Source organism: Littorina saxatilis, linkage group LG4 (genome assembly GCF_037325665.1).
Source record: "Littorina saxatilis isolate snail1 linkage group LG4, US_GU_Lsax_2.0, whole genome shotgun sequence".
NCBI classification, from domain to species: domain Eukaryota; kingdom Metazoa; phylum Mollusca; class Gastropoda; order Littorinimorpha; family Littorinidae; genus Littorina; species Littorina saxatilis.
The window spans coordinates 1214511-1241706 of record NC_090248.1 but is presented as its reverse complement, the minus strand read 5'-3'; the positions used below and the strand labels follow the sequence as shown (position 1 = coordinate 1241706).

Sequence of the window (27196 nt, the reverse complement as noted above, 5' to 3'; positions counted from 1 at the left end):
ACCCCTCCCCTGCCTTACAGATTGCCAAACGCTATAGTACAGTGAACCCCTCCCCTGCCTTACAGATTGCCAAACGCTATAGTACAGTGAACCCCTCCCCTGCCTTACAGATTGCCAAACGCTATAGTACAGTGAAACCCTCCCCTGCCTTACAGATTGACAAACGCTATAGTACAGTGAACCCCTCCCCTGCCTTACAGATTGCCAAACGCTATAGTACAGGTAACCCCTCCCCTGCCTTACAGATTGCCAAACGCTATAGTGCAGTGAAACCCCCCCCCTGCCTTACAGATTGACAAAAATTTGGAAAAAAATCAGGTTTTTAAAAAGATGGAGATTGGTTATGCTTACTCTTATCCTGCTCACATGTTCAACAGGATTTCTCCTTGCCTTTCTATGATTCACTGAGTACAACGAAACTAGCACTGCAGAGAAAAAGAGTCAGCCAACATAAATGATAGCAGAAAGAGTGCCTACTTCTCAGAGAGGGTGCGGACGCTCTGGTGGAAGTGCTTGCAGATCTTGACGGTCTCCACCTTCTCCTGTTCCTCAATGTCGGCATCCTCCAGGAATTTGTTGGCAACACGCTCCAAGGCGTCTTCCGGCCACGGCTGTAAAATAATAACAATAACAATTAGAAAAGACATGTGAATTACAAGTAAGTAGAAAACTGTGGTCAGTGAGAAACTGACCAACAAGGACTGAGTTTGACGCTAATGCAAAGCAAGAGGCAAGACCGACATGAACAGACAGACTGACTGACTGACTATTGGAGCTTAACGTCCTCTAAGACCAGTTGGCCTATATTGGGACAGGTATTGGTAATACGCTGAGGATATGGTGTGATACTTTGACTCGAACAAGCCAGCTGTGGCTCTCTTCTTCCCCACGCCAGCATGAGGCTCGTCTTGTCAAAGTATAGAGATACGATCATGGTGATGAAAAACAAGAGATAACGCATGATGTATGTTTTTCAAGCCCTGAGACTTTCGCTGTGAGCTTGGGATGAGTTGCACACGTGTGAAAATGGGGGGGTTCAGACACCAAATAGAGTCTTCACAAAGTTGACTCCGAGAAATAAATCTCTTGCCAAAACTGGGATTTGTACCCACGCTGATAATGAGAAACAGGTAATAAAGACAGCAGGCGACCGACTTAGCTACGTCCCCGCCCACAAACAGAGAAACAGGTTATAAAGACAGCAGGCGACGACCGACTTAGCTACGTCCCCGCCCACAAACAGAGAAACAGGTTATAAAGACAGCAGGCGACGACCGACTTAGCTACGTCCCCGCCCACAAACAGAGAAACAGGTTATAAAGACAGCAGGCGACGACCGACTTAGCTACGTCCCCGCCCACAAACAGAGAAACAGGTAATAAAGACAGCAGGCGACGACCGACTTAGCTACGTCCCCGCCCACAAACAGACAGACAGTTGTGTATGACATAAAACAAAGTCCAAGCCAGTCAAAGTGATGCAGTCAAATCGTACCTGGAACCAGTCAAAGTGATGCAGTCAAATCGTACCTGGAACCGGTCAAAGTGATGCAGTCAAATCGTACCTGGAACCAGTCAAAGTGATGCAGTCAAATCGTACCTGGAACCAGTCAAAGTGATGCAGTCAAATCGTACCTGGAACCAGTCAAAGTGATGCAGTCAAATCGTACCTGGAACCAGTCGATGGTGCAGCAGTTGATGAGGGAGGGGAACTGCCGCAGACGGTTGCGGAAGGCGTTGCCGATGGGGCTGAATGCGATCATGATGTGCAGGTTCTCCCGACAGCGGTTGACGAAGAAAGCGAACAGCGCCAGCGGGCTGAAGTCGGCGTTCCTGTCGCCTGCCTGGGCCACCGGTCGCACAGCCTGCACATAAGAACAGTGAAGGTCATGTGAAGGTCATGTGAAGGTCACTAGGGGGACTGAAGTCTGGTTTCTGTCACTCACCTAGACGGCTGGTCTCATGGTGTGAATGGATTACAAACCAATGTATTGTTTTGTCAATAACAAACGTTCCAACAACTTACCTTTCTTGGTTTTTTTATTACAAAACAAAGTCATTTCAAGGGCACTGGGAGAATGGAAAATCTCAGTTACACAGCAAGCTGACAAGTTGTGAGAATGGTTAAAACCTCAGTCACACAGCAAGCTGACAAGTTGTGAGAATGGTTAAAACCTCAGTCACACAGCAAGCTGACAAGTTGTGAGAATGGTGAAAACCTACACTCATTTTTTGTTTAAGTGAACAGTCAAAAGTACCAGAAAACCAAACAATGGTGACAACGCTCAACGCCTGACCTCCATAATCTCGGCCTTTTCATCCGTGGCAAAGAGGTTGGGGACCTCCCCGGTGTTCAGCAGGTTGTCCATGTCCTCCAGGAAGGCCTCCTCCTTGATCTGCATGTCAGTGATCAGGAACACCGTCGTCTTGCCCTGCGCGCCAGTCGCCTTCAGCAGGTTCTGCGCAACAGGTCAGTATGGGAATATTTCATTATGGGAACATACCAGTAAGGGGACAGGTCAGTATGGGAACAGATCAAAGTGCTAACCAGTCAGTATGGAAACAGATCTGTATGCGTCATGCGAGTGTCTTGTTACTTGGAGTACAAGTTAAAATCACTGTAACGGTTGACGTGACTGTTCACATTGGAAAGCATTTATGTTTAACCCACAGTTTCAAATGATCACCTCTGCTGTTCAAATATGATTTAACTAAACATTTTTTTCACCCTTTGCTTCGATCCCTTTCACAGTCATGGGGTCTCCTATGCCGATCACATGATTTAACTCAGAACACTCCGATGAAGCAGAGGCTCACTCTCATCTGCTCGTCACCGTCTCTTGGAACAGGGGAAAGCGATTTTGAAAGTGACTGAACTGGCTGTTACGGGGTCTGAAAAAGGATGATCTAGCGGGCGATTATGGGCAATGTGGGGAGCATTGGGTTCAGCTAGTGACAGGTCTGCTGGACTGTGCGTGAAGCCAGCGAGATGTGACCTCGCTCCGTGTGACAGAGACATTTCCAGCACTCACCTTGATGTCCTCTCTCCACTCCGTCTTGCCGTAGTTCTTGGAGATCTCGGGCTGGAACAGGCTGAAGCCGGCCATGGCTGTGGCCAGTCTGGTCAGGGACTGGCGACCGCTGCCCCCCACCCCCACCAGCAGCGCATTGCCGCCAGGTGCTCGCAGGATACGACAGATACGGGACAGGTGCTCCAAGACATACCTGTGTGGATAAAGGTAACTGGTTAGACTGACGGTCTGTTTTATTGCTTGACCCTTCCTTTCTTCTTCCTCACACAGCACCTTTTTCCTCCCTCCCAGCAAACTCTGCCATTCTCTATCATAACTCTATTGGGGCGGGGATATAGCTCAGTTGGTAGCGCGCTGGATTTGTATTCAGTTGGCCGCTGTCAGCGCGAGTTCGATCCCAGGTTCGGCGGAAATTTATTTCACAGAGTCAACTTTGTGTGCAGACTCTCTTCAGTGTCCGAACCACCCCCCGTGTATACTACATTGGGTGTGCACGTTAAAGATCCCACGATTGACAAAAGGGTCTTTCCTGGCAAAATTGCTTAGGCACAGTTAATAATTGTCTACCATACCCGTGTGACTTGGAATAAGGCCGTGAAAGGTAAATATGCGCCGACATGGCTGCAATCTACTGGCCGTATAAAATTTCATCTCACACGGCATCACTGCAGAGCGCCTAGAACTGTACCCACGGAATATGCGCGATATAAGCCTCATTGATTGATTGATTGATTGATAACTCTTCTCCCCCATCTTTCTTCTTTGACAATCAACAATTTGGAACACTTCATTCGTACTTGACACCATGCCTGCCATACGGTTTTGTACCTTGATCCCCACTCCTACACACCCCTTACCTGAAGATAACCAGGTTCATGCCGTTCTAGAGTGTGTGTATGTTGTAGTGTTCCAGGAAGACCCCTTCTTGATCATTTCTGCACCTCTCATCACCCTTCCCCCCCCCCCCCCCCCCCCCCCCCCCCCCCCCCCCCCCAACCACGACCCCTTACCTGAAGATAACGAGATTCATGCGATTCTTGTGCGTGTTGTTGTATTCCTCCAGACAGGTAGCCACCACGCTGTAGAACTCATCAAGGGAGGTAACCTCGCTGTACACCCGCTCCTCGGGGTCGGCCTCAGGGTTCATGTAGTCGCCGAACATCAAGCTGCGAAGATCCTCCTCCCGGCACTGCACCACACAACAACAACAGCTATAGTACAACGTTACAGTTTTACCCCAACCGGCACTGTACCACACAACAACAACAGCTATAGTACAACGTTACAGTTTTACCCCTACCGGCACTGCACCACACAACAACAACAACAGCTATAGTACAACGTTACAGTTTTACCCCTACCGGCACTGTACCGCACAACAACAACAGCTATAGTACAACGTTACAGTTTTACCCCTACCGGCACTGCACCACACAACAACAACAACAGCTATAGTACAACGTTACAGTTTTACCCCTACCGGCACTGCACCACACAACAACAACAACAGCTATAGTACAACGTTACAGTTTTACCCCTACCGGCACTGCACCACACAACAACAACAGCTACAGTACAACGTTACAGTTTTACCCCTACCGGCACTGCACCACACAACAACAACAACAGCTATAGTACAACGTTACAGTTTTACCCCTACCGGCACTGCACCACACAACAACAACAGCTACAGTACAACGTTACAGTTTTACCCCTACCGGCACTGTACCACACAACAACAACAGCTACAGTACAACGTTACAGTTTTACCCCTACCGGCACTGTACCACACAACAACAACAGCTATAGTACAACGTTACAGTTTTACCCCTACCGGCACTGCACCACACAACAACAACAACAGCTATAGTACAACGTTACAGTTTTACCCCTACCGGCACTGCACCACACAACAACAACAACAGCTATAGTACAACGTTACAGTTTTACCCCTACCGGCACTGCACCACACAACAACAACAACAGCTATAGTACAACGTTACAGTTTTACCCCTACCGGCACTGCACCGCACAACAACAACAGCTATCGTACAACGTTACAGTTTTACCCCTACCGGCACTGTACCACACAACAACAACAGCTATAGTACAACGTTACAGTTTTACCCCTACCGGCACTGCACCACACAACAACAACAACAGCTATAGTACAACGTTACAGTTTTACCCCTACCGGCACTGCACCACACAACAACAACAACAGCTATAGTACAACGTTACAGTTTTACCCCTACCGGCACTGCACCACACAACAACAACAACAGCTATAGTACAACGTTACAGTTTTACCCCTACCGGCACTGCACCACACAACAACAACAACAGCTATAGTACAACGTTACAGTTTTACCCCTACCGGCACTGCACCACACAACAACAACAACAGCTATAGTACAACGTTACAGTTTTACCCCTACCGGCACTGTACCACACAACAACAACAACAGCTATAGTACAACGTTACAGTTTTACCCCTACCGGCACTGCACCACACAACAACAACAACAGCTATAGTACAACGTTACAGTTTTACCCCTACCGGCACTGCACCACACAACAACAACAACAGCTATAGTACAACGTTACAGTTTTACCCCTACCGGCACTGCACCGCACAACAACAACAGCTATCGTACAACGTTACAGTTTTACCCCTACCAGCACTGTACCACACAACAACAACAGCTATCGTACAACGTTACAGTTTTACCCCTACCGGCACTGCACCACACAACAACAACAACAGCTATAGTACAACGTTACAGTTTCCGGCACTGTACCACACAACAACAACAGCTATAGTACAACGTTACAGTTTTACCCCTACCGGCACTGTACCACACAACAACAACAGCTATAGTACAACGTTACAGTTTTACCCCTACCGGCACTGTACCACACAACAACAACAGCTATAGTACAACGTTACAGTTTTACCCCTACCGGCACTGCACCACACAACAACAACAGCTATAGTACAACGTTACAGTTTTACCCCTACCGGCACTGTACCACACAACAACAACAGCTATCGTACAACGTTACAGTTTCCGGCACTGTACCACACAACAACAACAGCTATAGTACAACGTTACAGTTTCCGGCACTGTACCACACAACAACAACAGCTATAGTACAACGTTACAGTTTTACCCCTACCGGCACTGTACCACACAACAACAACAGCTATAGTACAACGTTACAGTTTTACCCCTACCGGCACTGCACCACACAACAACAACAGCTATAGTACAACGTTACAGTTTTACCCCTACCGGCACTGTACCACACAACAACAACAGCTATAGTACAACGTTACAGTTTTACCCCTACCGGCACTGTACCACACAACAACAACAGCTATAGTACAACGTTACAGTTTTACCCCTACCGGCACTGCACCACACAACAACAACAGCTATAGTACAACGTTACAGTTTTACCCCTACCGGCACTGTACCACACAACAACAACAGCTATCGTACAACGTTACAGTTTCCGGCACTGTACCACACAACAACAACAGCTATAGTACAACGTTACAGTTTCCGGCACTGTACCACACAACAACAACAGCTATCGTACAACGTTACAGTTTCCGGCACTGTACCGCACAACAACAACAGCTATCGTACAACGTTACAGTTTCCGGCACTGTACCACACAACAACAACAGCTAAAGTACAACGTTACAGTTTCCGGCACTGTACCACACAACAACAACAGCTATAGTACAACGTTACAGTTTTACCCCTACCGGCACTGCACCACACAACAACAACAGCTATAGTACAACGTTACAGTTTTACCCCTACCGGCACTGTACCGCACAACAACAACAGCTATCGTACAACGTTACAGTTTTACCCCTACCGGCACTGCACCACACAACAACAACAACAGCTATCGTACAACGTTACAGTTTTACCCCTACCGGCACTGCACCACACAACAACAACAGCTATACAGTAAAACCTGTCTCTAACGGACACCCTTGGGGAATGGTAATAGTGTCCCTATTAGACAGGTGTCCCTTCTTCACAGGTGGAGGGGCCGGGGCAATATTTTACAAAGAGCACGTAAAATGAACAAGACACTTTTTGTCAGTCCTGTAGTATGTATTTATTGGATTGAACATGAGACTCACTGAAAATGTGAGTAAACAAATGATACATGTAGCAAACAACAACAACAACAACATCCCCCCCCCCCCCCCCCCCCCCCACCTTCCCCGTTCCCTACACACACTGTGCATTCAAACTTACGCAAGTCGGACGTCACAAAGCTAAAAATAGCTGACTCTTCATCAGTCATTCAACGGGAAATTCCGCAGTGTGTCTCGACCAAATTGGGTCAGCTCTTGTTTCATTGCAGTACAAAACCACTCCCATACCACGTTGTTCAGGTCTTCATATTGCGTTTTCCGACGTTTCACAGTTTTTTGGTCGATTCGCGCACCTGACTCCCACTCCTTCATCACGTCTTCTTTTTCCGATTTGATCCTCGCGATCTGTGTTTTACCACATCCCATCTCCTTCGCCACATCTCGGCATGATTGGCCGCTATCTAGTTTTTTCAAGGCAGCGACACGCTGCTCTAAAGTCAACGCTTTTCTTTTTCCTGCTGGAGATTCCATTTTCAAACACAGTAGTCTACTGTTGCTTTTGGTTGTGACTGTATCCACAATGCGGAAAAGCGAAAGTGAGTGAGCGAAAGTGGGTCTCCATCTAAACAAGCCACTGATTGGTCAGAAAAGGGACAGGACAACCAATCAACAACCATTTGTGCTACGGCTACGGCTGCCGAGCACTGACTGCATAACAGTCGAGTTTTCGAAGTTGCGTTTTTATGTACGTTGTGTCCGTTTGTGACAGTGTTTACACTTCCTACGGTCCGAAAAATCGTGTCCGCGTCCGTAAGTGGCAGGTGTCCGCCCGTTAAAGGTTAGTTATTGTTGAAATCGTGTTCGTGCCATGATAAACTGTCCGTATGTAGCAGGTGGCCGTTACAACAAGGGTCCGCTAGACTCAGGTTTTACTGTAGTACAACGTTACAGTTTTACCCCTACCGGCACTGTACCACACAACAACAACAGCTACAGTACAACGTTACAGTTTTACCCCTACCGGCACTGTACCACACAACAACAACAACAGCTATAGTACAACGTTACAGTTTTACCCCTACCGGCACTGCACCACACAACAACAACAACAGCTATAGTACAATGTTACAGTTTTACCCCTACCGGCACTGCACCACACAACAACAACAACAGCTATAGTACAACGTTACAGTTTTACCCCTACCGGCACTGCACCGCACAACAACAACAGCTATCGTACAACGTTACAGTTTTACCCCTACCAGCACTGTACCACACAACAACAACAGCTATCGTACAACGTTACAGTTTTACCCCTACCGGCACTGCACCACACAACAACAACAACAGCTATAGTACAACGTTACAGTTTCCGGCACTGTACCACACAACAACAACAGCTATAGTACAACGTTACAGTTTTACCCCTACCGGCACTGTACCACACAACAACAACAGCTATAGTACAACGTTACAGTTTTACCCCTACCGGCACTGTACCACACAACAACAACAGCTATAGTACAACGTTACAGTTTTACCCCTACCGGCACTGCACCACACAACAACAACAGCTATAGTACAACGTTACAGTTTTACCCCTACCGGCACTGTACCACACAACAACAACAGCTATCGTACAACGTTACAGTTTCCGGCACTGTACCACACAACAACAACAGCTATAGTACAACGTTACAGTTTCCGGCACTGTACCACACAACAACAACAGCTATAGTACAACGTTACAGTTTTACCCCTACCGGCACTGTACCACACAACAACAACAGCTATAGTACAACGTTACAGTTTTACCCCTACCGGCACTGCACCACACAACAACAACAGCTATAGTACAACGTTACAGTTTTACCCCTACCGGCACTGTACCACACAACAACAACAGCTATAGTACAACGTTACAGTTTTACCCCTACCGGCACTGTACCACACAACAACAACAGCTATAGTACAACGTTACAGTTTTACCCCTACCGGCACTGCACCACACAACAACAACAGCTATAGTACAACGTTACAGTTTTACCCCTACCGGCACTGTACCACACAACAACAACAGCTATCGTACAACGTTACAGTTTCCGGCACTGTACCACACAACAACAACAGCTATAGTACAACGTTACAGTTTCCGGCACTGTACCACACAACAACAACAGCTATCGTACAACGTTACAGTTTCCGGCACTGTACCGCACAACAACAACAGCTATCGTACAACGTTACAGTTTCCGGCACTGTACCACACAACAACAACAGCTATAGTACAACGTTACAGTTTCCGGCACTGTACCACACAACAACAACAGCTATAGTACAACGTTACAGTTTTACCCCTACCGGCACTGCACCACACAACAACAACAGCTATAGTACAACGTTACAGTTTTACCCCTACCGGCACTGTACCGCACAACAACAACAGCTATCGTACAACGTTACAGTTTTACCCCTACCGGCACTGCACCACACAACAACAACAACAGCTATAGTACAACGTTACAGTTTTACCCCTACCGGCACTGTACCACACAACAACAACAGCTATCGTACAACGTTACAGTTTCCGGCACTGTACCGCACAACAACAACAGCTATCGTACAACGTTACAGTTTTACCCCTACCGGCACTGCACCACACAACAACAACAACAGCTATAGTACAACGTTACAGTTTTACCCCTACCGGCACTGCACCACACAACAACAACAACAGCTATAGTACAACGTTACAGTTTTACCCCTACCGGCACTGTACCACACAACAACAACAGCTATCGTACAACGTTACAGTTTTACCCCTACCGGCACTGCACCGCACAACAACAACAGCTATCGTACAACGTTACAGTTTTACCCCTACCGGCACTGCACCACACAACAACAACAGCTATAGTACAACGTTACAGTTTTACCCCTACCGGCACTGTACCACACAACAACAACAGCTATAGTACAACGTTACAGTTTTACCCCTACCGGCACTGCACCACACAACAACAACAACAGCTATAGTACAACGTTACAGTTTCCGGCACTGTACCACACAACAACAACAGCTATAGTACAACGTTACAGTTTTACCCCTACCGGCACTGTACCACACAACAACAACAGCTATAGTACAACGTTACAGTTTTACCCCTACCGGCACTGTACCACACAACAACAACAGCTATAGTACAACGTTACAGTTTTACCCCTACCGGCACTGCACCACACAACAACAACAGCTATACAGTAAAACCTGTCTCTAACGGACACCCTTGGGGAATGGTAATAGTGTCCCTATTAGACAGGTGTCCCTTCTTCACAGGTGGAGGGGCCGGGGCAATATTTTACAAAGAGCACGTAAAATGAACAAGACACTTTTTGTCAGTCCTGTAGTATGTATTTATTGGATTGAACATGAGACTCACTGAAAATGTGAGTAAACAAATGATACATGTAGCAAACAACAACAACAACAACATCCCCCCCCCCCCCCCCCCCCCCCCCACCTTCCCCGTTCCCTACACACACTGTGCATTCAAACTTACGCAAGTCGGACGTCACAAAGCTAAAAATAGCTGACTCTTCATCAGTCATTCAACGGGAAATTCCGCAGTGTGTCTCGACCAAATTGGGTCAGCTCTTGTTTCATTGCAGTACAAAACCACTCCCATACCACGTTGTTCAGGTCTTCATATTGCGTTTTCCGACGTTTCACAGTTTTTTGGTCGATTCGCGCACCTGACTCCCACTCCTTCATCACGTCTTCTTTTTCCGATTTGATCCTCGCGATCTGTGTTTTACCACATCCCATCTCCTTCGCCACATCTCGGCATGATTGGCCGCTATCTAGTTTTTTCAAGGCAGCGACACGCTGCTCTAAAGTCAACGCTTTTCTTTTTCCTGCTGGAGATTCCATTTTCAAACACAGTAGTCTACTGTTGCTTTTGGTTGTGACTGTATCCACAATGCGGAAAAGCGAAAGTGAGTGAGCGAAAGTGGGTCTCCATCTAAACAAGCCACTGATTGGTCAGAAAAGGGACAGGACAACCAATCAACAACCATTTGTGCTACGGCTACGGCTGCCGAGCACTGACTGCATAACAGTCGAGTTTTCGAAGTTGCGTTTTTATGTACGTTGTGTCCGTTTGTGACAGTGTTTACACTTCCTACGGTCCGAAAAATCGTGTCCGCGTCCGTAAGTGGCAGGTGTCCGCCCGTTAAAGGTTAGTTATTGTTGAAATCGTGTTCGTGCCATGATAAACTGTCCGTATGTAGCAGGTGGCCGTTACAACAAGGGTCCGCTAGACTCAGGTTTTACTGTAGTACAACGTTACAGTTTTACCCCTACCGGCACTGTACCACACAACAACAACAGCTACAGTACAACGTTACAGTTTTACCCCTACCGGCACTGTACCACACAACAACAACAACAGCTATAGTACAACGTTACAGTTTTACCCCTACCGGCACTGCACCACACAACAACAACAACAGCTATAGTACAATGTTACAGTTTTACCCCTACCGGCACTGCACCACACAACAACAACAACAGCTATAGTACAACGTTACAGTTTCCGGCACTGTACCACACAACAACAACAGCTATAGTACAACGTTAGTTTTACCCCTACCGGCACTGTACCACACAACAACAACAGCTATAGTACAACGTTACAGTTTTACCCCTACCGGCACTGTACCACACAACAACAACAGCTATAGTACAACGTTACAGTTTTACCCCTACCGGCACTGTACCACACAACAACAACAGCTATAGTACAACGTTACAGTTTTACCCCTACCGGCACTGTACCACACAACAACAACAGCTATAGTACAACGTTACAGTTTTACCCCTACCGGCACTGTACCACACAACAACAACAACAGCTATAGTACAACGTTACAGTTTTACCCCTACCGGCACTGCACCACACAACAACAACAACAGCTATAGTACAACGTTACAGTTTTACCCCTACCGGCACTGTACCACACAACAACAACAGCTATCGTACAACGTTACAGTTTTACCCCTACCAGCACTGCACCACACAACAACAACAACAGCTATAGTACAACGTTACAGTTTTACAACTACCGGCACTGTACCACACAACAACAACAACAGCTATAGTACAACGTTACAGTTTTACCCCTACCGGCACTGCACCACACAACAACAACAGCTATCGTACAACGTTACAGTTTTACCCCTACCGGCACTGTACCACACAACAACAACAGCTATCGTACAACGTTACAGTTTTACCCCTACCGGCACTGCACGTGTGTGTGTGTGTGTGGGTGTGTGTGTGTGTGTGTGTGGGTGTGTGTGTGTGTGGGGTGTGTGTGTGTGGGGGGGGGGGTGCTCGCTGTACATGTGTTGCAAGGACACCATTGGAACCAAAGGTTTCCAAACAATGCACATTTCCTTACACGACAGGAATACTTTTGTCGAGCTATGCACAGCGAGACAACATTGTGTTTCCTCCCCCGGGAGCTGTCCTCTCATCACCGGAGCATTACATTACAAGAAGCACTGTATTTCACAGCACACTGAGTGACTGTAAGCCCCGTGCTGAACATCATAGCACACTGAGTGACTGTAAGCCCCGTGCTGAACATCACAGCACACTGAGTGACTGTAAGCCCCGTGCTGAACATCCTAGCACACTGAGTGACTGTAAGCCCCGTGCTGAACATCATAGCACACTGAGTGAGTGTAAGCCCCGTGCTGAACATCACAGCACACTGAGTGAGTGTAAGCCCCCTGCTGAACATCATAGCACACTGAGTGACTGTAAGCCCCGTGCTGAACATCATAGCACACTGAGTGAGTGTAAGCCCCGTGCTGAACATCATAGCACACTGAGTGAGTGTAAGCCCCGTGCTGAACATCATAGCACACTGAGTGAGTGTAAGCCCCGTGCTGAACATCATAGCACACTGAGTGACTGTAAGCCCCGTGCTGAACATCACAGCACACTGAGTGACTGTAAGCCCCGTGCTGAACATCATAGCACACTGAGTGACTGTAAGCCCCGTGCTGAACATCACAGCACACTGAGTAACTGTAAGCCCCGTGCTGAACATCATACGCAACATCCTCATGCACATTTCAGGCCATCATCAACAATTACAAGCAGCAGTGTTTGAATTTAAAGTGCAACTAGTTGGATCAAAAGCTTCCCAGGCAGTGAAGTATTGACTTAAATATTCATTAAATGCATCCCACATGAAAACGCTCTTTCAAACAAACTCATTGACATAGCTCGGCCTCATTCCAAACATGTGAGGCTGAAGAGACGGAAAGAACAGCAGTGATAGGCTCCACAGAGGGAAGCGCTAACACCAGCTGCTATGGAGAAGATCCAGAAAACATGCCATTGAAGGACAGTGCTATTATCATCATGCACATGCAAGCAGCCCCATGCATTTGTTCTGAAAGGCAATCCTATAAAAGCATACACCTGCATACATGCATACAGAAACAGACAGACGGACTCACAGACAGACAGGCGAACTCTCATCCTGTCTCTCTGATGTAAGTTTTGTCAATATCATCTTCTCCGTAAAAGACCAGCAGGCAGATGGACATACAAACAAATCAATACACAGTTGCAGACGGACAGACAGCTAAACAGACAGACCCATCCTTCCCCAAGTTTCCTTCCCTTTCCGACTCAAGCTAGGTCAATACATCCAGCCACCCAACCAGACGGACAGACAGCTAAACAGACAGACCCATCCTTCCCCAAGTTTCCTTCCCTTTCCGACTCAAGCTAGGTCAATACATCCAGCCACCCAACCAGACGGACAGACTGGCTGACCAACTGACACCCTGCTCTCGCCACCCCCCCCCCCCCCCCTGTCAACTGTTCCCTGACTCCTAGATGAAAGGCACAGTAAAAACCTGTCCAGCTAAAGTGAAAGAAAAGAGGAGGTACACAAAAAAGTGTCTTTACATCAAGTCTTCTGGTGATTGTGACATGTCTACTAGTACTGTAACAACTATGCATGCTGTTGCATGTGAAGAACAGCAATCGGCGCACAAATAACAGACATAGATACAATTTTAATGTGTGTTCTGAAAGAGTTTGTCTGTCTACCGGTCTTTAACAACAACAAACAGGTGTTACAAACATGTAAACAACAACAAACAGGTGTTACAAACATGTAAACAACAACAAACAGGTGTTACAAACAACAACAAACAGGTGTTATAAACAACAACAAACAGGTGTTACAAACAACAACAAACAGGTGTTACAAACAACAACAAACAGGTGTTACAAACAACAACAAACAGGTGTTACAAACAACAACAAACAGGTGTTACAAACATGTAAACAACAACAAACAGGTGTTACAAACAACAACAAACAGGTGTTACAAACAACAACAGGTGTTACAAACATGTAAACAACAACAAACAGGTGTTACAAACAACAACAAACAGGTGTTACAAACAACAACAAACAGGTGTTACAAACAACAACAAACAGGTGTTACAAACAACAACAAACAGGTGTTACAAACATGTAAACAACAACAAACAGGTGTTACAAACAACAACAAACAGGTGTTACAAACAACAAACAGGTGTTACAAACAACAACAAACAGGTGTTACAAACAATAACAACAGGCGTTGTCTGCTTTCCCATCCACACGTCAATGCAGTGTCTGAGCTAAAAGCTCGTTCTACATTCCGAAGCAAGATAAAATTTGTGGAACACAAGAAAACAGAGTTGCAATGGCTCCGTGAATAAAAAATTTAGCGCCAAATACAGAACTGGTCTACATTTTAATCACTACAATTCTATACTACATGCACATGCACTGCAGGTTAACTTGTTTCTACAGTTCTTTACTACATGCACTGCAGGTTAACTTGTTTCTACAGTTCTTTACTACATGCACTGCAGGTTAACTTGTTTCTACAGCTCTTTACTACATGCAGTGCAGGTTAACTTGTTTCTACAGCTCTTTACTACATGCACTGCAGGTTAACTTGTTTCTACAGCTCTTTACTACATGCACTGCAGGTTAACTTGTTTCTACAGTTCTTTACTACATGCACTGCAGGTTAACTTGTTTCTACAGCTCTTTACTACATGCACGGCAGGTTAACTTGTTTCTACACTTCTTTACTACGACAAGAGCCCATCTTCATTAATCTGAAAGGTAAGTTCTTCTCGTTCGCTGTTCTCAAAGTGTTCTTGCAAATTGAAATTCAATATGAAAAATAAGCAAAGGGCGCAGAGTCCAAGAATATAGTTATAAATATGTATGCAGATCTGCAGCTGAATACGCTTTCATCTGAAGTCTACTCTGGAAATCAGAAGCATTAAGAAAAGAAGAAAATTTAAAAAAAAAAAGTTTAAATTGTACCTTTAGGTTTTTGCGTTCTGTGTAGGACAAGTCCTGATCACACAAAACATTGATTTCAAGCTCTAGCTTGTAAACAGAGACCATATCTACTACAAAGATTTTATGTCATTCTTTCTTAAAAATGAGTCCTTTCTGCCTCTCCACCCCCTTCTTCTCCCCACACTGTCAACAAATAATAGGACAAATAATAGGACACATAATAGGACAAATAATAGGACAAATAATAGGACAAATAATAGGACAAATAAAATCAGTAAAATAAAATCAGTAAAACAAAAATCAACAAAAGTCAACAAACAAACAACTGAATGATGTAAGTGACAGAACAAAGGAAACACTTATTACCCAAAAACTGCTTTTAACCCCTTCACTGCCGCAGTATAACAGCATTTTGGTATTGCTGTGCGCCAGGGCAAAATTTGCTTTCTTCGGTAGGTTCACTAATCTGTTCACTGCTCGATCATTTATAGAGATATCTCTTAGATCTTTGGCTATTATGTGATAACATGATCATTGGACTTTGTTTGTGATTGTTATAGTAAAAATTGATATAATGACCATTTTTGACAAAACAAGAAGGGCAAAGCCCATACGACTCACATGCTTGACCTTGACCTTTACATGACCTTGACCTTCAGGGTCAAGGTCAAATAACTAAACCTAGCAATGACATCATACACTAAGAACTGCTTTACACATTTTTCCTACCAAAATACATGTGCTCATCCAAGGTCATGCAACACAAAGCTGTTAATTCAAGACATAGGAAGTACAATGGTGCTTATTGGCTCTTTCTACCATGAGATATGGTCACTTTTAGTGGTTCACTACCTTATTTTGGTCACATTTCATAAGGGTCAAAGTGACCTTGACCATATGTGACCAAATGTGTCTCATGATGAAAGCATAACATGTGCCCCACATAATTTTTAAGTTTGAAACAGTTATCTTCCATAGTTCAGGGTCAAGGTCACTTCAAAATATGTATACAATCCAACTTTGAAGAGCTCCTGTGACCTTGACCTTGAAGCAAGGTAAACCAAACTGGTATCAAAAGATGGGGCTTACTTTGCTCTATATATCATATATAGGTGAGGTATTCAATCTCAAAAACTTCAGAGAAAATGGGAAAAATGTGAAAAATAGCTGTTTTTTAGACAACATTTATGGCCCCTGCGACCTTGACCTTGAAGCAAGGTCAAGATGTTATGTATGTTTTTTGGGGCCTTGTCATCATACACCATCTTGCCAAATTTGGTACTGATAGACTGAATAGTGTCCAAGAAATATCCAACGTTAATGTTTTCCGGACGGACGGACGGACGACTCGGGTGAGTACATAGACTCACTTTTGCTTCGCATGTGAGTCAAAAATGACAGTTTCCGGACTTACACACATAATGCGGCATGTAAAACAACACAAAACACTGCTAAAACTGGTGTCAAACATCAGGTACTCACATTACAGCCCATAAAAGTGTTCTTCTGTGTGGTAATCCATAAATCACTTCTTGTAGAGCTTCCAGAACACTGTATCGCTTGAAAACAGGTCTACGAGTTGAGGTCCGACTTTCGGCCGCCATTTTGAATACTAAAGACTGGTTTGACACTTCTTAGAAAGTTTTATCCGAACGGACAAAGGGAAAGAACTGTGCTTAGTAACCCTACAAGTAGTTGGACCAGTTTTCAATATTACCTTCCATTTATTTCGCTGATGTAAATGCCACATACTTAGTACGTTTATGGGCGTATGACAAACCGAAAATGACCACGTACCTAGTATGAGCTGGGCAGTGAAGGGGTTAAGAAAATCACTCAAAAACAAAAACAAACATAACAGCCACATTACATTAATCATGAAATAAATGCTATCTTCATGGCAAGTCAACGAGATTATCCCCCTTACCTTTCCTCCCTCGCCCCCGTTGGCCAGGTGCTCAAAGATGGCGTCAAAGCTATCCTTGAAGTGTTCGCGCGTCAGTTCAGACACCGTCCTGAGCAAACACAAACACAGTTTTATCAAAGAAATAACAAATTCAAAACACAACTTAACCGTAACACAGGTAGGCTCTTTATACATTTGTATTTTCTTCAAGAGTCATCATTTCATAGAGATCTTCAAGACATACTGTAATAACAGAGAAGCCTCAGTATCAATGGCCTTTTTCCAGATTGTTTTGCACAATCAATTCATTGTACTAGACCAACGAAGAATATAAGCATTTCTGTGTGGGTGTTCAATAAAAATGCATTATATGCAAAATCATTAAAGGACTTTGTATGAGCTTGCAGAAAATTCATATTTGGAATCCATTCTTATCATATCATTATATTTGGAATCCATTCTTATCAATTCATTATATTTGGAATCCATTCTTATCAATTCATATTTGGAATCCATTCTTATCAATTCATATTTGGAATCCATTTTGATCAAATCAGGAGAGCTAGTCTTTTAAAATACACATGCACTATGAGACAGCAGAAGGCAAGGTGGAGACAAGCAGAGAAAGCCGGCAGCCACTTACTTGAAGAGCCACTCTCTGTCCAAATCATCGGTCAGACGGTCGTAGAACACTCGCATCACTTCGTGCACCCACAGCCTGAAACACACACAAACAATCCAATACATCATATAATACCTCAAATCAATTGAACGAACTCAACTAAGAAGTTTGCTTCTCGAAGCTGGATACACAAAGCTTTAGCCCTGTATTTTCAGTAAAAAGACTTAAGCAAAGTCTTGGTGAAGTCAACTGAGCTCAATAGGAACCGCCTTTACGTTCATTGTTCTCATCAGTCTCTAACTAATCTACTGGCAACAACAAAGTGTGTGCATGAAGCTATGCAAGCCATGAATTAGTGATGGAATGTAGACAATAAAGAGCCTGCTACATCCATCTCAAAGTTGTCTCAGATCTCTCAATGTTACAGCTCAAGGTTCATCATCATTAACTGTGTAATGCAAACAACACACACAGACAGAAAAGAGTCGGTAAACCATCGCAATTCTTGACTTTCCTGTGATGATCATCACCCCTAGCATGCATACACACAGAAACATACACACACACACAGACAGACAGAAAGATAAACAGACACTCATACACACACACAGAAACATACACACACACAGAAACATACACACACAGACAGACAGACACGCGTGCACACATGCAGGCAGACAGAAAGATAAACAGACACACATGCACACACACAGAAACATACACACACACAATACAGATAGACAGACAGACAGGCAGGAAGCCAGACACACACACAAACGCACACATAGCAATCCAGCCCAGATTTCACTCTCATTTAATTTTCATTTTGTACACAAAGACAGGCCCACCACCCACAAAAGCCCCCCACCCCCCTTTCCCTCCCCTCAAGCCCCCACCCCACTCCCCTTTCTCTCCCCAAGCCCCCCACCCCCATTACATTCTCTCCCTCCCCAAGTCCCCACCCCCCTTTCCCTCCCCTCAAGCCCCCCACCCCCCTTTCTCTCCCTCCCCAAGCCCCCCACCCCACCGCACTACCCCCCCCCCCCCCCTCTCACCTGACGAAGACCTTCTTGTTGTCGACCTGTTCCTTCTTGATGAGGCAGACGCCGAGGATGACCCTGGAGAAGTCTCTCAGGTTGAAGACGTAGTGGGACTTGGCGGGCGTGGGCAGCAGGTTCTGCATGGCCGCTTTGTACATGTCCAGTGTGGCCGCAACCACCTGCGTCCCCATCGAGAAAAAGTCTGCAGAGAACTCCTGGCTCTGAAAACACAACACAACGCTTTGTCACAGTCCACCTTTTAATGCAGGAGTGATAAGGAGATCAAAGTGTTACATCAGACATGTACACAGAGAACAAACTTTTTCAGAGTCCAGCGGTCAAAACAGGAGAGATGAGATCAAAGCGCCTATCCACAGAACGCCTCCTCTGTAAAAACGTCGCAGGTACTACTTTACATTAAAATGTTTTGTGCAAAAAACGGGCAGCATGAATCATTAGCATTTTTTCAAACCGAGACAAAGAAAATGCAAAAGCGAGATAAAGCAAGAACGATGATCTGTTGTGGCGTGATGCTCGGTGTTGAAATAGTCCGCGTCATCGCACACTGTAATTCTCTCCCCTTTCCCTGTGAGCGCACTGTAATTCTCTCCCCCTTTCCCTGTGAGTGCACTGTAATTCTCTCCCCCTTTCCATGTGAGCGCACTGTAATTCTCTCCCCCTTTCCCTGTGAGTGCACTGTAATTCTCTCCCCCTTTCCCTGTGAGCGCACTGTAATTCTCTCCCCCTTTCCCTGTGAGTGCACTGTAATTCTCTCCCCCTTCCCTGTGAGTGCACTGTAATTCTCTCCCCCTTCCCTGTGAGCGCACTGTAATTCTCTCCCCCTTCCCTGTGAGTGCACTGTAATTCTCTCCCCCTTTCCATGTGAGCGCACTGTAATTCTCTCCCCCTTTCCCTGTGAGTGCACTGTAATTCTCTCCCCCTTTCCCTGTGAGCGCACTGACCCTGAGGTAGGTGGAGATGAGGGTGGAGAAGATCTTGGTCATGGTTTCCTCGTTGAACTCGTTCATGGACACCACGTTGAAGTGACGCAGGAAGCGCGGGGTGACCGTGTTGCGACCACCACCAGGGGGACCCATGGCCGCGATGAACTGGATGTCCTGCAGCGTGATCTTGCTGGTGTCCTTCAGGTCGTACCTGGCGGTACACATACACCGATGTGTTAGTTGGCCAGGTTCCCTCTCTGTCCGTCTGTCAGTCTCTCCTATGTCTAGTTTTGTTCTCTCTGACCCCCTTCTATACCCGTTCAGCTCAAACTAGCCATTTCCCCCACTCTTTCTCTCTCTCTCTCCCATCTCACCCCTCTGTCTTCAGCCTTTAGTAGCCATCTCTCCACTCTCCCATCCATCTGTCTTTCTCTCATCTTTCTCCCACTCTTATATCTGTCTCCCACTCTCTCATCGCTCTCTGTCTCCCACTCTCTCATCGCTCTCTGTCTCCCACTCTCTCATCGCTCTCTGTCTCCCACTCTCTTATCTCTCTCTGTCTCCCACTCTCTTATCTCTCTCTGTCTCCCACTCTCTTATCTCTCTCTGTCTCCCACTCTCTCATCGCTCTCTGTCTCCCACTCTCTTATTGCTCTCTGTCTCCCACTCTCTTATCTCTCTCTGTCTCCCACTCTCTCATCGCTCTCTGTCTCCCACTCTCTTATTGCTCTCTGTCTCCCACTCTCTCATCGCTCTCTGTCTCCCACTCTCTCATCGCTCTCTGTCTCCCACTCTCTCATCACTCTCTGTCTCCCACTCTCTCATCGCTCTCTGTCTCCCACTCTCTCATCGCTCTCTGTCTCCCACTCTCTCATCACTCTCTGTCTCCCACTCTCTCATCGCTCTCTGTCTCCCACTCTCTCATCGCTCTCTGTCTCCCACTCTCTTATTGCTCTCTGTCTCCCACTCTCTCATTGCTCTCTGTCTCCCACTCTCTCATCGCTCTCTGTCTCCCACTCTCTCATCACTCTCTGTCTCCCACTCTCTCATCGCTCTCTGTCTCCCACTCTCTCATCGCTCTCTGTCTCCCACTCTCTTATGGCTCTCTGTCTCCCACTCTCTCATTGCTCTATGTCTCCCACTCTCTCATCTCTCTCTGTCTCCCACTCTCTCATCGCTCTCTGTCTCCCACTCTCTCATTGCTCTCTGTCTCCCACTCTCTCATCGCTCTCTGTCTCCCACTCTCTCATCTCTCTCTGTCTCCCACTCTCTCATTGCTCTCTGTCTCCCACTCTCTCATTGCTCTCTGTCTCCCACTCTCTCATTGCTCTCTGTCTCCCACTCTCTCATCGCTCTCTGTCTCCCACTCTCTCATCTCTCTCTGTCTCCCACTCTCTCATTGCTCTCTGTCTCCCACTCTCTCATCGCTCTCTGTCTCCCACTCTCTCATCGCTCTCTGTCTCCCACTCTCTCATCGCTCTCTGTCTCCCACTCTCTCTGTCTCCCACTCTCTCCCTTTCCCCTTCTCTCTCTCCAGCTCATAGTAGCCATCCCACTTCACATCTCTCTTTCATCTCTCTCTACAATCTCTCTCCCATCTCTCTCTTTCTCACTCTCACACACTCTATCTCTCTCTCTCTCCAGCTGATATTAGCCATCTGTCCACTGCCATCCCAGCCGTCAGACTGACCCCGACCTCCACCTACCAGTTTCCGTGGTCCATGAACTGCCTGAGGAGCTCCACGGGAGGTTGGGCACCGTAGATCTCCTTGGCCGGCATGTTGAGGTCGTCCACAAAGATGATGGCCTTCTTGCCCACCTGGGGGCCGTACACCCCCTTCCGGCGCTTGTCTAGCTTGGACATGATGATGTTCTGCACACAGAGCGTGATTGTCAGACAGCCGGTGTAGGCGTGTTTGTCTTGTGATTGCCGCATTGCTAAGCAGTGTTTCTTGTTCTCTGATAGATCCACAGTCAGGGACACATGTGTTCAATAGACGTTCAAGGTGTGTTCAATAAGTGTTCAATAAGTGTTCAATAAGCGTTCAATAACTGTTCAATAAGGGTTCAATAAGTGTTCAATAAGCGTTCAATACGTGTTCAATAAGCGTTCAATAAGCGTTCAATAAATGTTCAATAAGCGTTCAATAAGTGTTCAATAAGCGTTCAATAAGAGTTCAATAAGAGTTCAATAAGCGTTCAATAAGTGTTGAATAAGAGTTCAATAAGCCTTCAAGGTGTGTTCAAGGTGTGTTCAATCAGCATTCAAAAAGTGTTTAATAAGTGTTCAAGGTGTGTTCAATAAGCGTTCAATAAGTGTTTAAAAAGTGTTCAAAAGTGTTCAATAAGCGTTCAATAAACGTTCAAGGTGTGTTCAATAAGCGTTCAATAAGTGTTCAATAAGTGTTCAATAAGTGTTCAATAAACGTTCAAGGTGTGTTCAATAAGCGTTCAATAAGTGTTCAATAAGTGTTCAATAAGCGTTCAAGGTGTGTTCAATAAGCATTCAAAAAGTGTTCAAAAAGTGTTCAAAAAATGTTCAAAAAGTGTTCAATAAGCATTTAATAAGTGTTCAATAAGCATCCAATTAGCTTTCAATAAGTGTTCAATAAGCGTTCAATAAGTGTTCAATAAGTGTTCAATAAGTGTTCAAGAAATGTTCAATAAGTGTTCAAGGTGTGTTCAATAAGTGTTCAATATGAGTTCAATAAGCGTTCAATAAGTGTTCAATAAGTGTTCAATAAGTGTTCAAGATGTGTTCAATAAGTGTTCAATAAGAGTTCAATTAGCTTTCAATAAGCTTTCAATAAGCGTTCAATAAGTGTTCAATAAGTGTTCAATAAGAGTTCAATTAGCTTTCAATAAGCTTTCAATAAGTGTTCAATAAGTGTTCAATAAGCGTTCAATAAGTGTTCAATAAGTGTTCAATAAGTGTTCAATAAGTGTTCAAGAAGAGTTTAAGAAGTGTTCAATAAGTGTTCAATAAGTGTTCAATAAGTGTTCAATAAGTGTTCAATAAGCGTTCAAGATGTGTTCAATAAGAGTTCAATTAGCGTTCAATAAGACATTGTTCAAGATGCGAGCGTCCCTTACCTGAGTGAGGTTGGCGCTGGTCTGTGCGGAGAAGTTGACGAAGGTTGGCAGGAAGCGATCCTTGGACAGTCCGTTCATCATCTTGTCCTGCACGTACACACTCTTGCCCGTGCCGGTGGGGCCCACCAACAGGATGGGTCTGTTGACACAGTGAATACAGCATCAGTGGTAGTGGCTGTTGTGAATAATAATGCATAATATTCATAAAGCGAGTTCGAGTTCGAGAGAGACACATACCTGGAGTGTGTGATACACAGGTCCATGAGGAAGGTGTATCGGGCGGTGTCCATGGTGGGTACCAGCATCTCACGGATCTTCTTCGACTTGACCTCCGTCCCTCGCACAAGGTCGTTCCAGTGTTTCCAGCCCCCGCGGGCCTTTTGCTGTTGACAGAGCCCAGAGATACAGTAAAGTGAGAGCCACACAACAGTGTCTTTATCAACCAACATGTGCCAGACTGACAACAACACCAGCAACACCTCCCTCCCACATCACACAACAGTGTCTTTGTCAACCAACATGTGCCACCAGACTGACAACAACACCAGCAACACCTCCCTCCCACATCACACAACAGTGTCTTTATCAACCAACATGTGCCAGACTGACAACAACACCAGCAACACCTCCCTCCCACATCACACAACAGTGTCTTTATCAACCAACATGTGCCACCAGACTGACAACAACACCAGCAACACCTCCCTCCCACATCACACAACAGTGTCTTTGTCAACCAACATGTGCCAGACCGACAACAACACCAGCAACACCTCCCTCCCACATCACACAACAGTGTCTTTGTCAACCAACATGTGCCACCAGACTGACAACAACACCAGCAACACCTCCCTCCCACATCACACAACAGTGTCTTTATCAACCAACATGTGTCAGACTGACAACAACACCAGCAACACCTCCCTCCCACATCACACAACAGTGTCTTTATCAACCAACATGTGCCACCAGACTGACAACAACACCAGCAACACCTCCCTCCCACATCACACAACAGTGTCTTTGTCAACCAACATGTGCCACCAGACTGACAACAACACCAGCAACACCTCCCTCCCACATCACACAACAGTGTCTTTGTCAACCAACATGTGCCACCAGACTGACAACAACACCAGCAACACCTCCCTCCCACATCACACAACAGTGTCTTTATCAACCAACATGTGCCACCAGACTGACAACAACACCAGCAACACCTCCCTCCCACATCACACAACAGTGTCTTTATCAACCAACATGTGCCACCAGACTGACAACAACACCAGCAACACCTCCCTCCCACATCACACAACAGTGTCTTTGTCAACCAACATGTGCCACCAGACTGACAACAACACCAGCAACACCTCCCTCCCACATCACACAACAGTGTCTTTATCAACCAACATGTGCCAGACTGACAACAACACCAGCAACACCTCCCTCCCACATCACACAACAGTGTCTTTATCAACCAACATGTGCCACCAGACTGACAACAACACCAGCAACACCTCCCTCCCACATCACACAACAGTGTCTTTGTCAACCAACATGTGCCACCAGACTGACAACAACACCAGCAACACCTCCCTCCCACATCACACAACAGTGTCTTTGTCAACCAACATGTGCCACCAGACTGACAACAACACCAGCAACACCTCCCTCCCACATCACACAACAGTGTCTTTATCAACCAACATGTGCCACCAGACTGACAACAACACCAGCAACACCTCCCTCCCACATCACACAACAGTGTCTTTATCAACCAACATGTGCCACCAGACTGACAACAACACCAGCAACACCTCCCTCCCACATCACACAACAGTGTCTTTGTCAACCAACATGTGCCACCAGACTGACAACAACACCAGCAACACCTCCCTCCCACATCACACAACAGTGTCTTTATCAACCAACATGTGCCACCAGACTGACAACAACACCAGCAACACCTCCCTCCCACATCACACAACAGTGTCTTTATCAACCAACATGTGCCACCAGACTGACAACAACACCAGCAACACCTCCCTCCCACATCACACAACAGTGTCTTTGTCAACCAACATGTGCCACCAGACTGACAACAACACCAGCAACACCTCCCTCCCACATCACACAACAGTGTCTTTGTCAACCAACATGTGCCACCAGACTGACAACAACACCAGCAACACCTCCCTCCCACATCACACAACAGTGTCTTTATCAACCAACATGTGCCACCAGACTGACAACAACACCAGCAACACCTCCCTCCCACATCACACAACAGTGTCTTTATCAACCAACATGTGCCACCAGACTGACAACAACACCAGCAACACCTCCCTCCCACATCACACAACAGTGTCTTTGTCAACCAACATGTGCCACCAGACTGACAACAACACCAGCAACACCTCCCTCCCACATCACACAACAGTGTCTTTATCAACCAACATGTGCCACCAGACTGACAACAACACCAGCAACACCTCCCTCCCACATCACACAACAGTGTCTTTATCAACCAACATGTGCCACCAGACTGACAACAACACCAGCAACACCTCCCTCCCACATCACACAACAGTGTCTTTGTCAACCAACATGTGCCACCAGACTGACAACAACACCAGCAACACCTCCCTCCCACATCACACAACAGTGTCTTTATCAACCAACATGTGCCAGACTGACAACAACACCAGCAACACCTCCCTCCCACATCACACAACAGTGTCTTTGTCAACCAACATGTGAAACCGGACTGACAACAACACCAGCAACACCTCCCTCCCACATCACACAACAGTGTCTTTGTCAACCAACATGTGAAACCGGACTGACAACAACACCAGCAACACCTCCCTCCCACATCACACAACAGTGTCTTTATCAACCAACATGTGCCACCAGACTGACAACACCACCAGCAACACCTCCCTCCCACATCACACAACAGTGTCTTTATCAACCAACATGTGCCACCAGACTGACAACAACACCAGCAACACCTCCCTCCCACATCACACAACAGTGTCTTTATCAACCAACATGTGCCACCAGACTGACAACAACACCAGCAACACCTCCCTCCCACATCACACAACAGTGTCTTTATCAACCAACATGTGCCACCAGACTGACAACAACACCAGCAACACCTCCCTCCCACATCACACAACAGTGTCTTTATCAACCAACATGTGCCACCAGACCGACAACAACACCAGCAACACCTCCCTCCCACATCACACAACAGTGTCTTTATCAACCAACATGTGCCACCAGACTGACAACAACACCAGCAACACCTCCCTCCCACATCACACAACAGGGTCTTTATCAACCAACATGTGCCACCAGACCGACAACAACACCAGCAACACCTCCCTCCCACATCACACAACAGTGTCTTTATCAACCAACATGTGCCACCAGACTGACAACAACACCAGCAACACCTCCCTCCCACATCACACAACAGTGTCTTTGTCAACCAACATGTGCCACCAGACTGACAACAACACCAGCAACACCTCCCTCCCACATCACACAACAGTGTCTTTATCAACCAACATGTGCCACCAGACTGACAACAACACCAGCAACACCTCCCTCCCACATCACACAACAGTGTCTTTATCAACCAACATGTGCCACCAGACTGACAACAACACCAGCAACACCTCCCTCCCACATCACACAACAGTGTCTTTATCAACCAACATGTGCCACCAGACTGACAACAACACCAGCAACACCTCCCTCCCACATCACACAACAGTGTCTTTATCAACCAACATGTGCCACCAGACTGACAACAACACCAGCAACACCTCCCTCCCACATCACACAACAGTGTCTTTATCAACCAACATGTGCCAGACTGACAACAACACCAGCAACACCTCCCTCCCACACCCAAGGCCCAGCCTTTGCAATGCCTCCAGCCTCTTGCTGCTGAGAGAGGCGAGAGATATGGTAAAGATAGGCAAAGAGATAGTCTTAAAGGGATATAGTGGACCAAAAACT

General features: G+C 46.1%; 1 protein-coding gene across 1 annotated transcript in view; it reads right to left on the bottom strand.

Annotated features, from left to right (window-relative positions):
- Positions 1-473: 473 nt before the first annotated feature.
- Positions 474-27196, bottom strand: part of LOC138963715 (dynein axonemal heavy chain 12-like) — a 111980-nt gene continuing 85257 nt past the window's right edge. Inside the window, exons 35-47 of the mRNA XM_070335563.1 lie at positions 23399-23544; positions 23162-23300; positions 21775-21941; positions 20087-20279; positions 19140-19345; positions 18106-18180; positions 17484-17571; positions 15578-15610; positions 4042-4220; positions 3032-3224; positions 2297-2458; positions 1670-1864; positions 474-611 (exon numbers count right to left, since the gene is read on the bottom strand). Coding sequence (XP_070191664.1) covers positions 474-611; positions 1670-1864; positions 2297-2458; positions 3032-3224; positions 4042-4220; positions 15578-15610; positions 17484-17571; positions 18106-18180; positions 19140-19345; positions 20087-20279; positions 21775-21941; positions 23162-23300; positions 23399-23544 — 1914 coding nt within the window. The remainder of the gene's footprint in view (positions 612-1669; positions 1865-2296; positions 2459-3031; positions 3225-4041; positions 4221-15577; positions 15611-17483; positions 17572-18105; positions 18181-19139; positions 19346-20086; positions 20280-21774; positions 21942-23161; positions 23301-23398; positions 23545-27196) is intronic.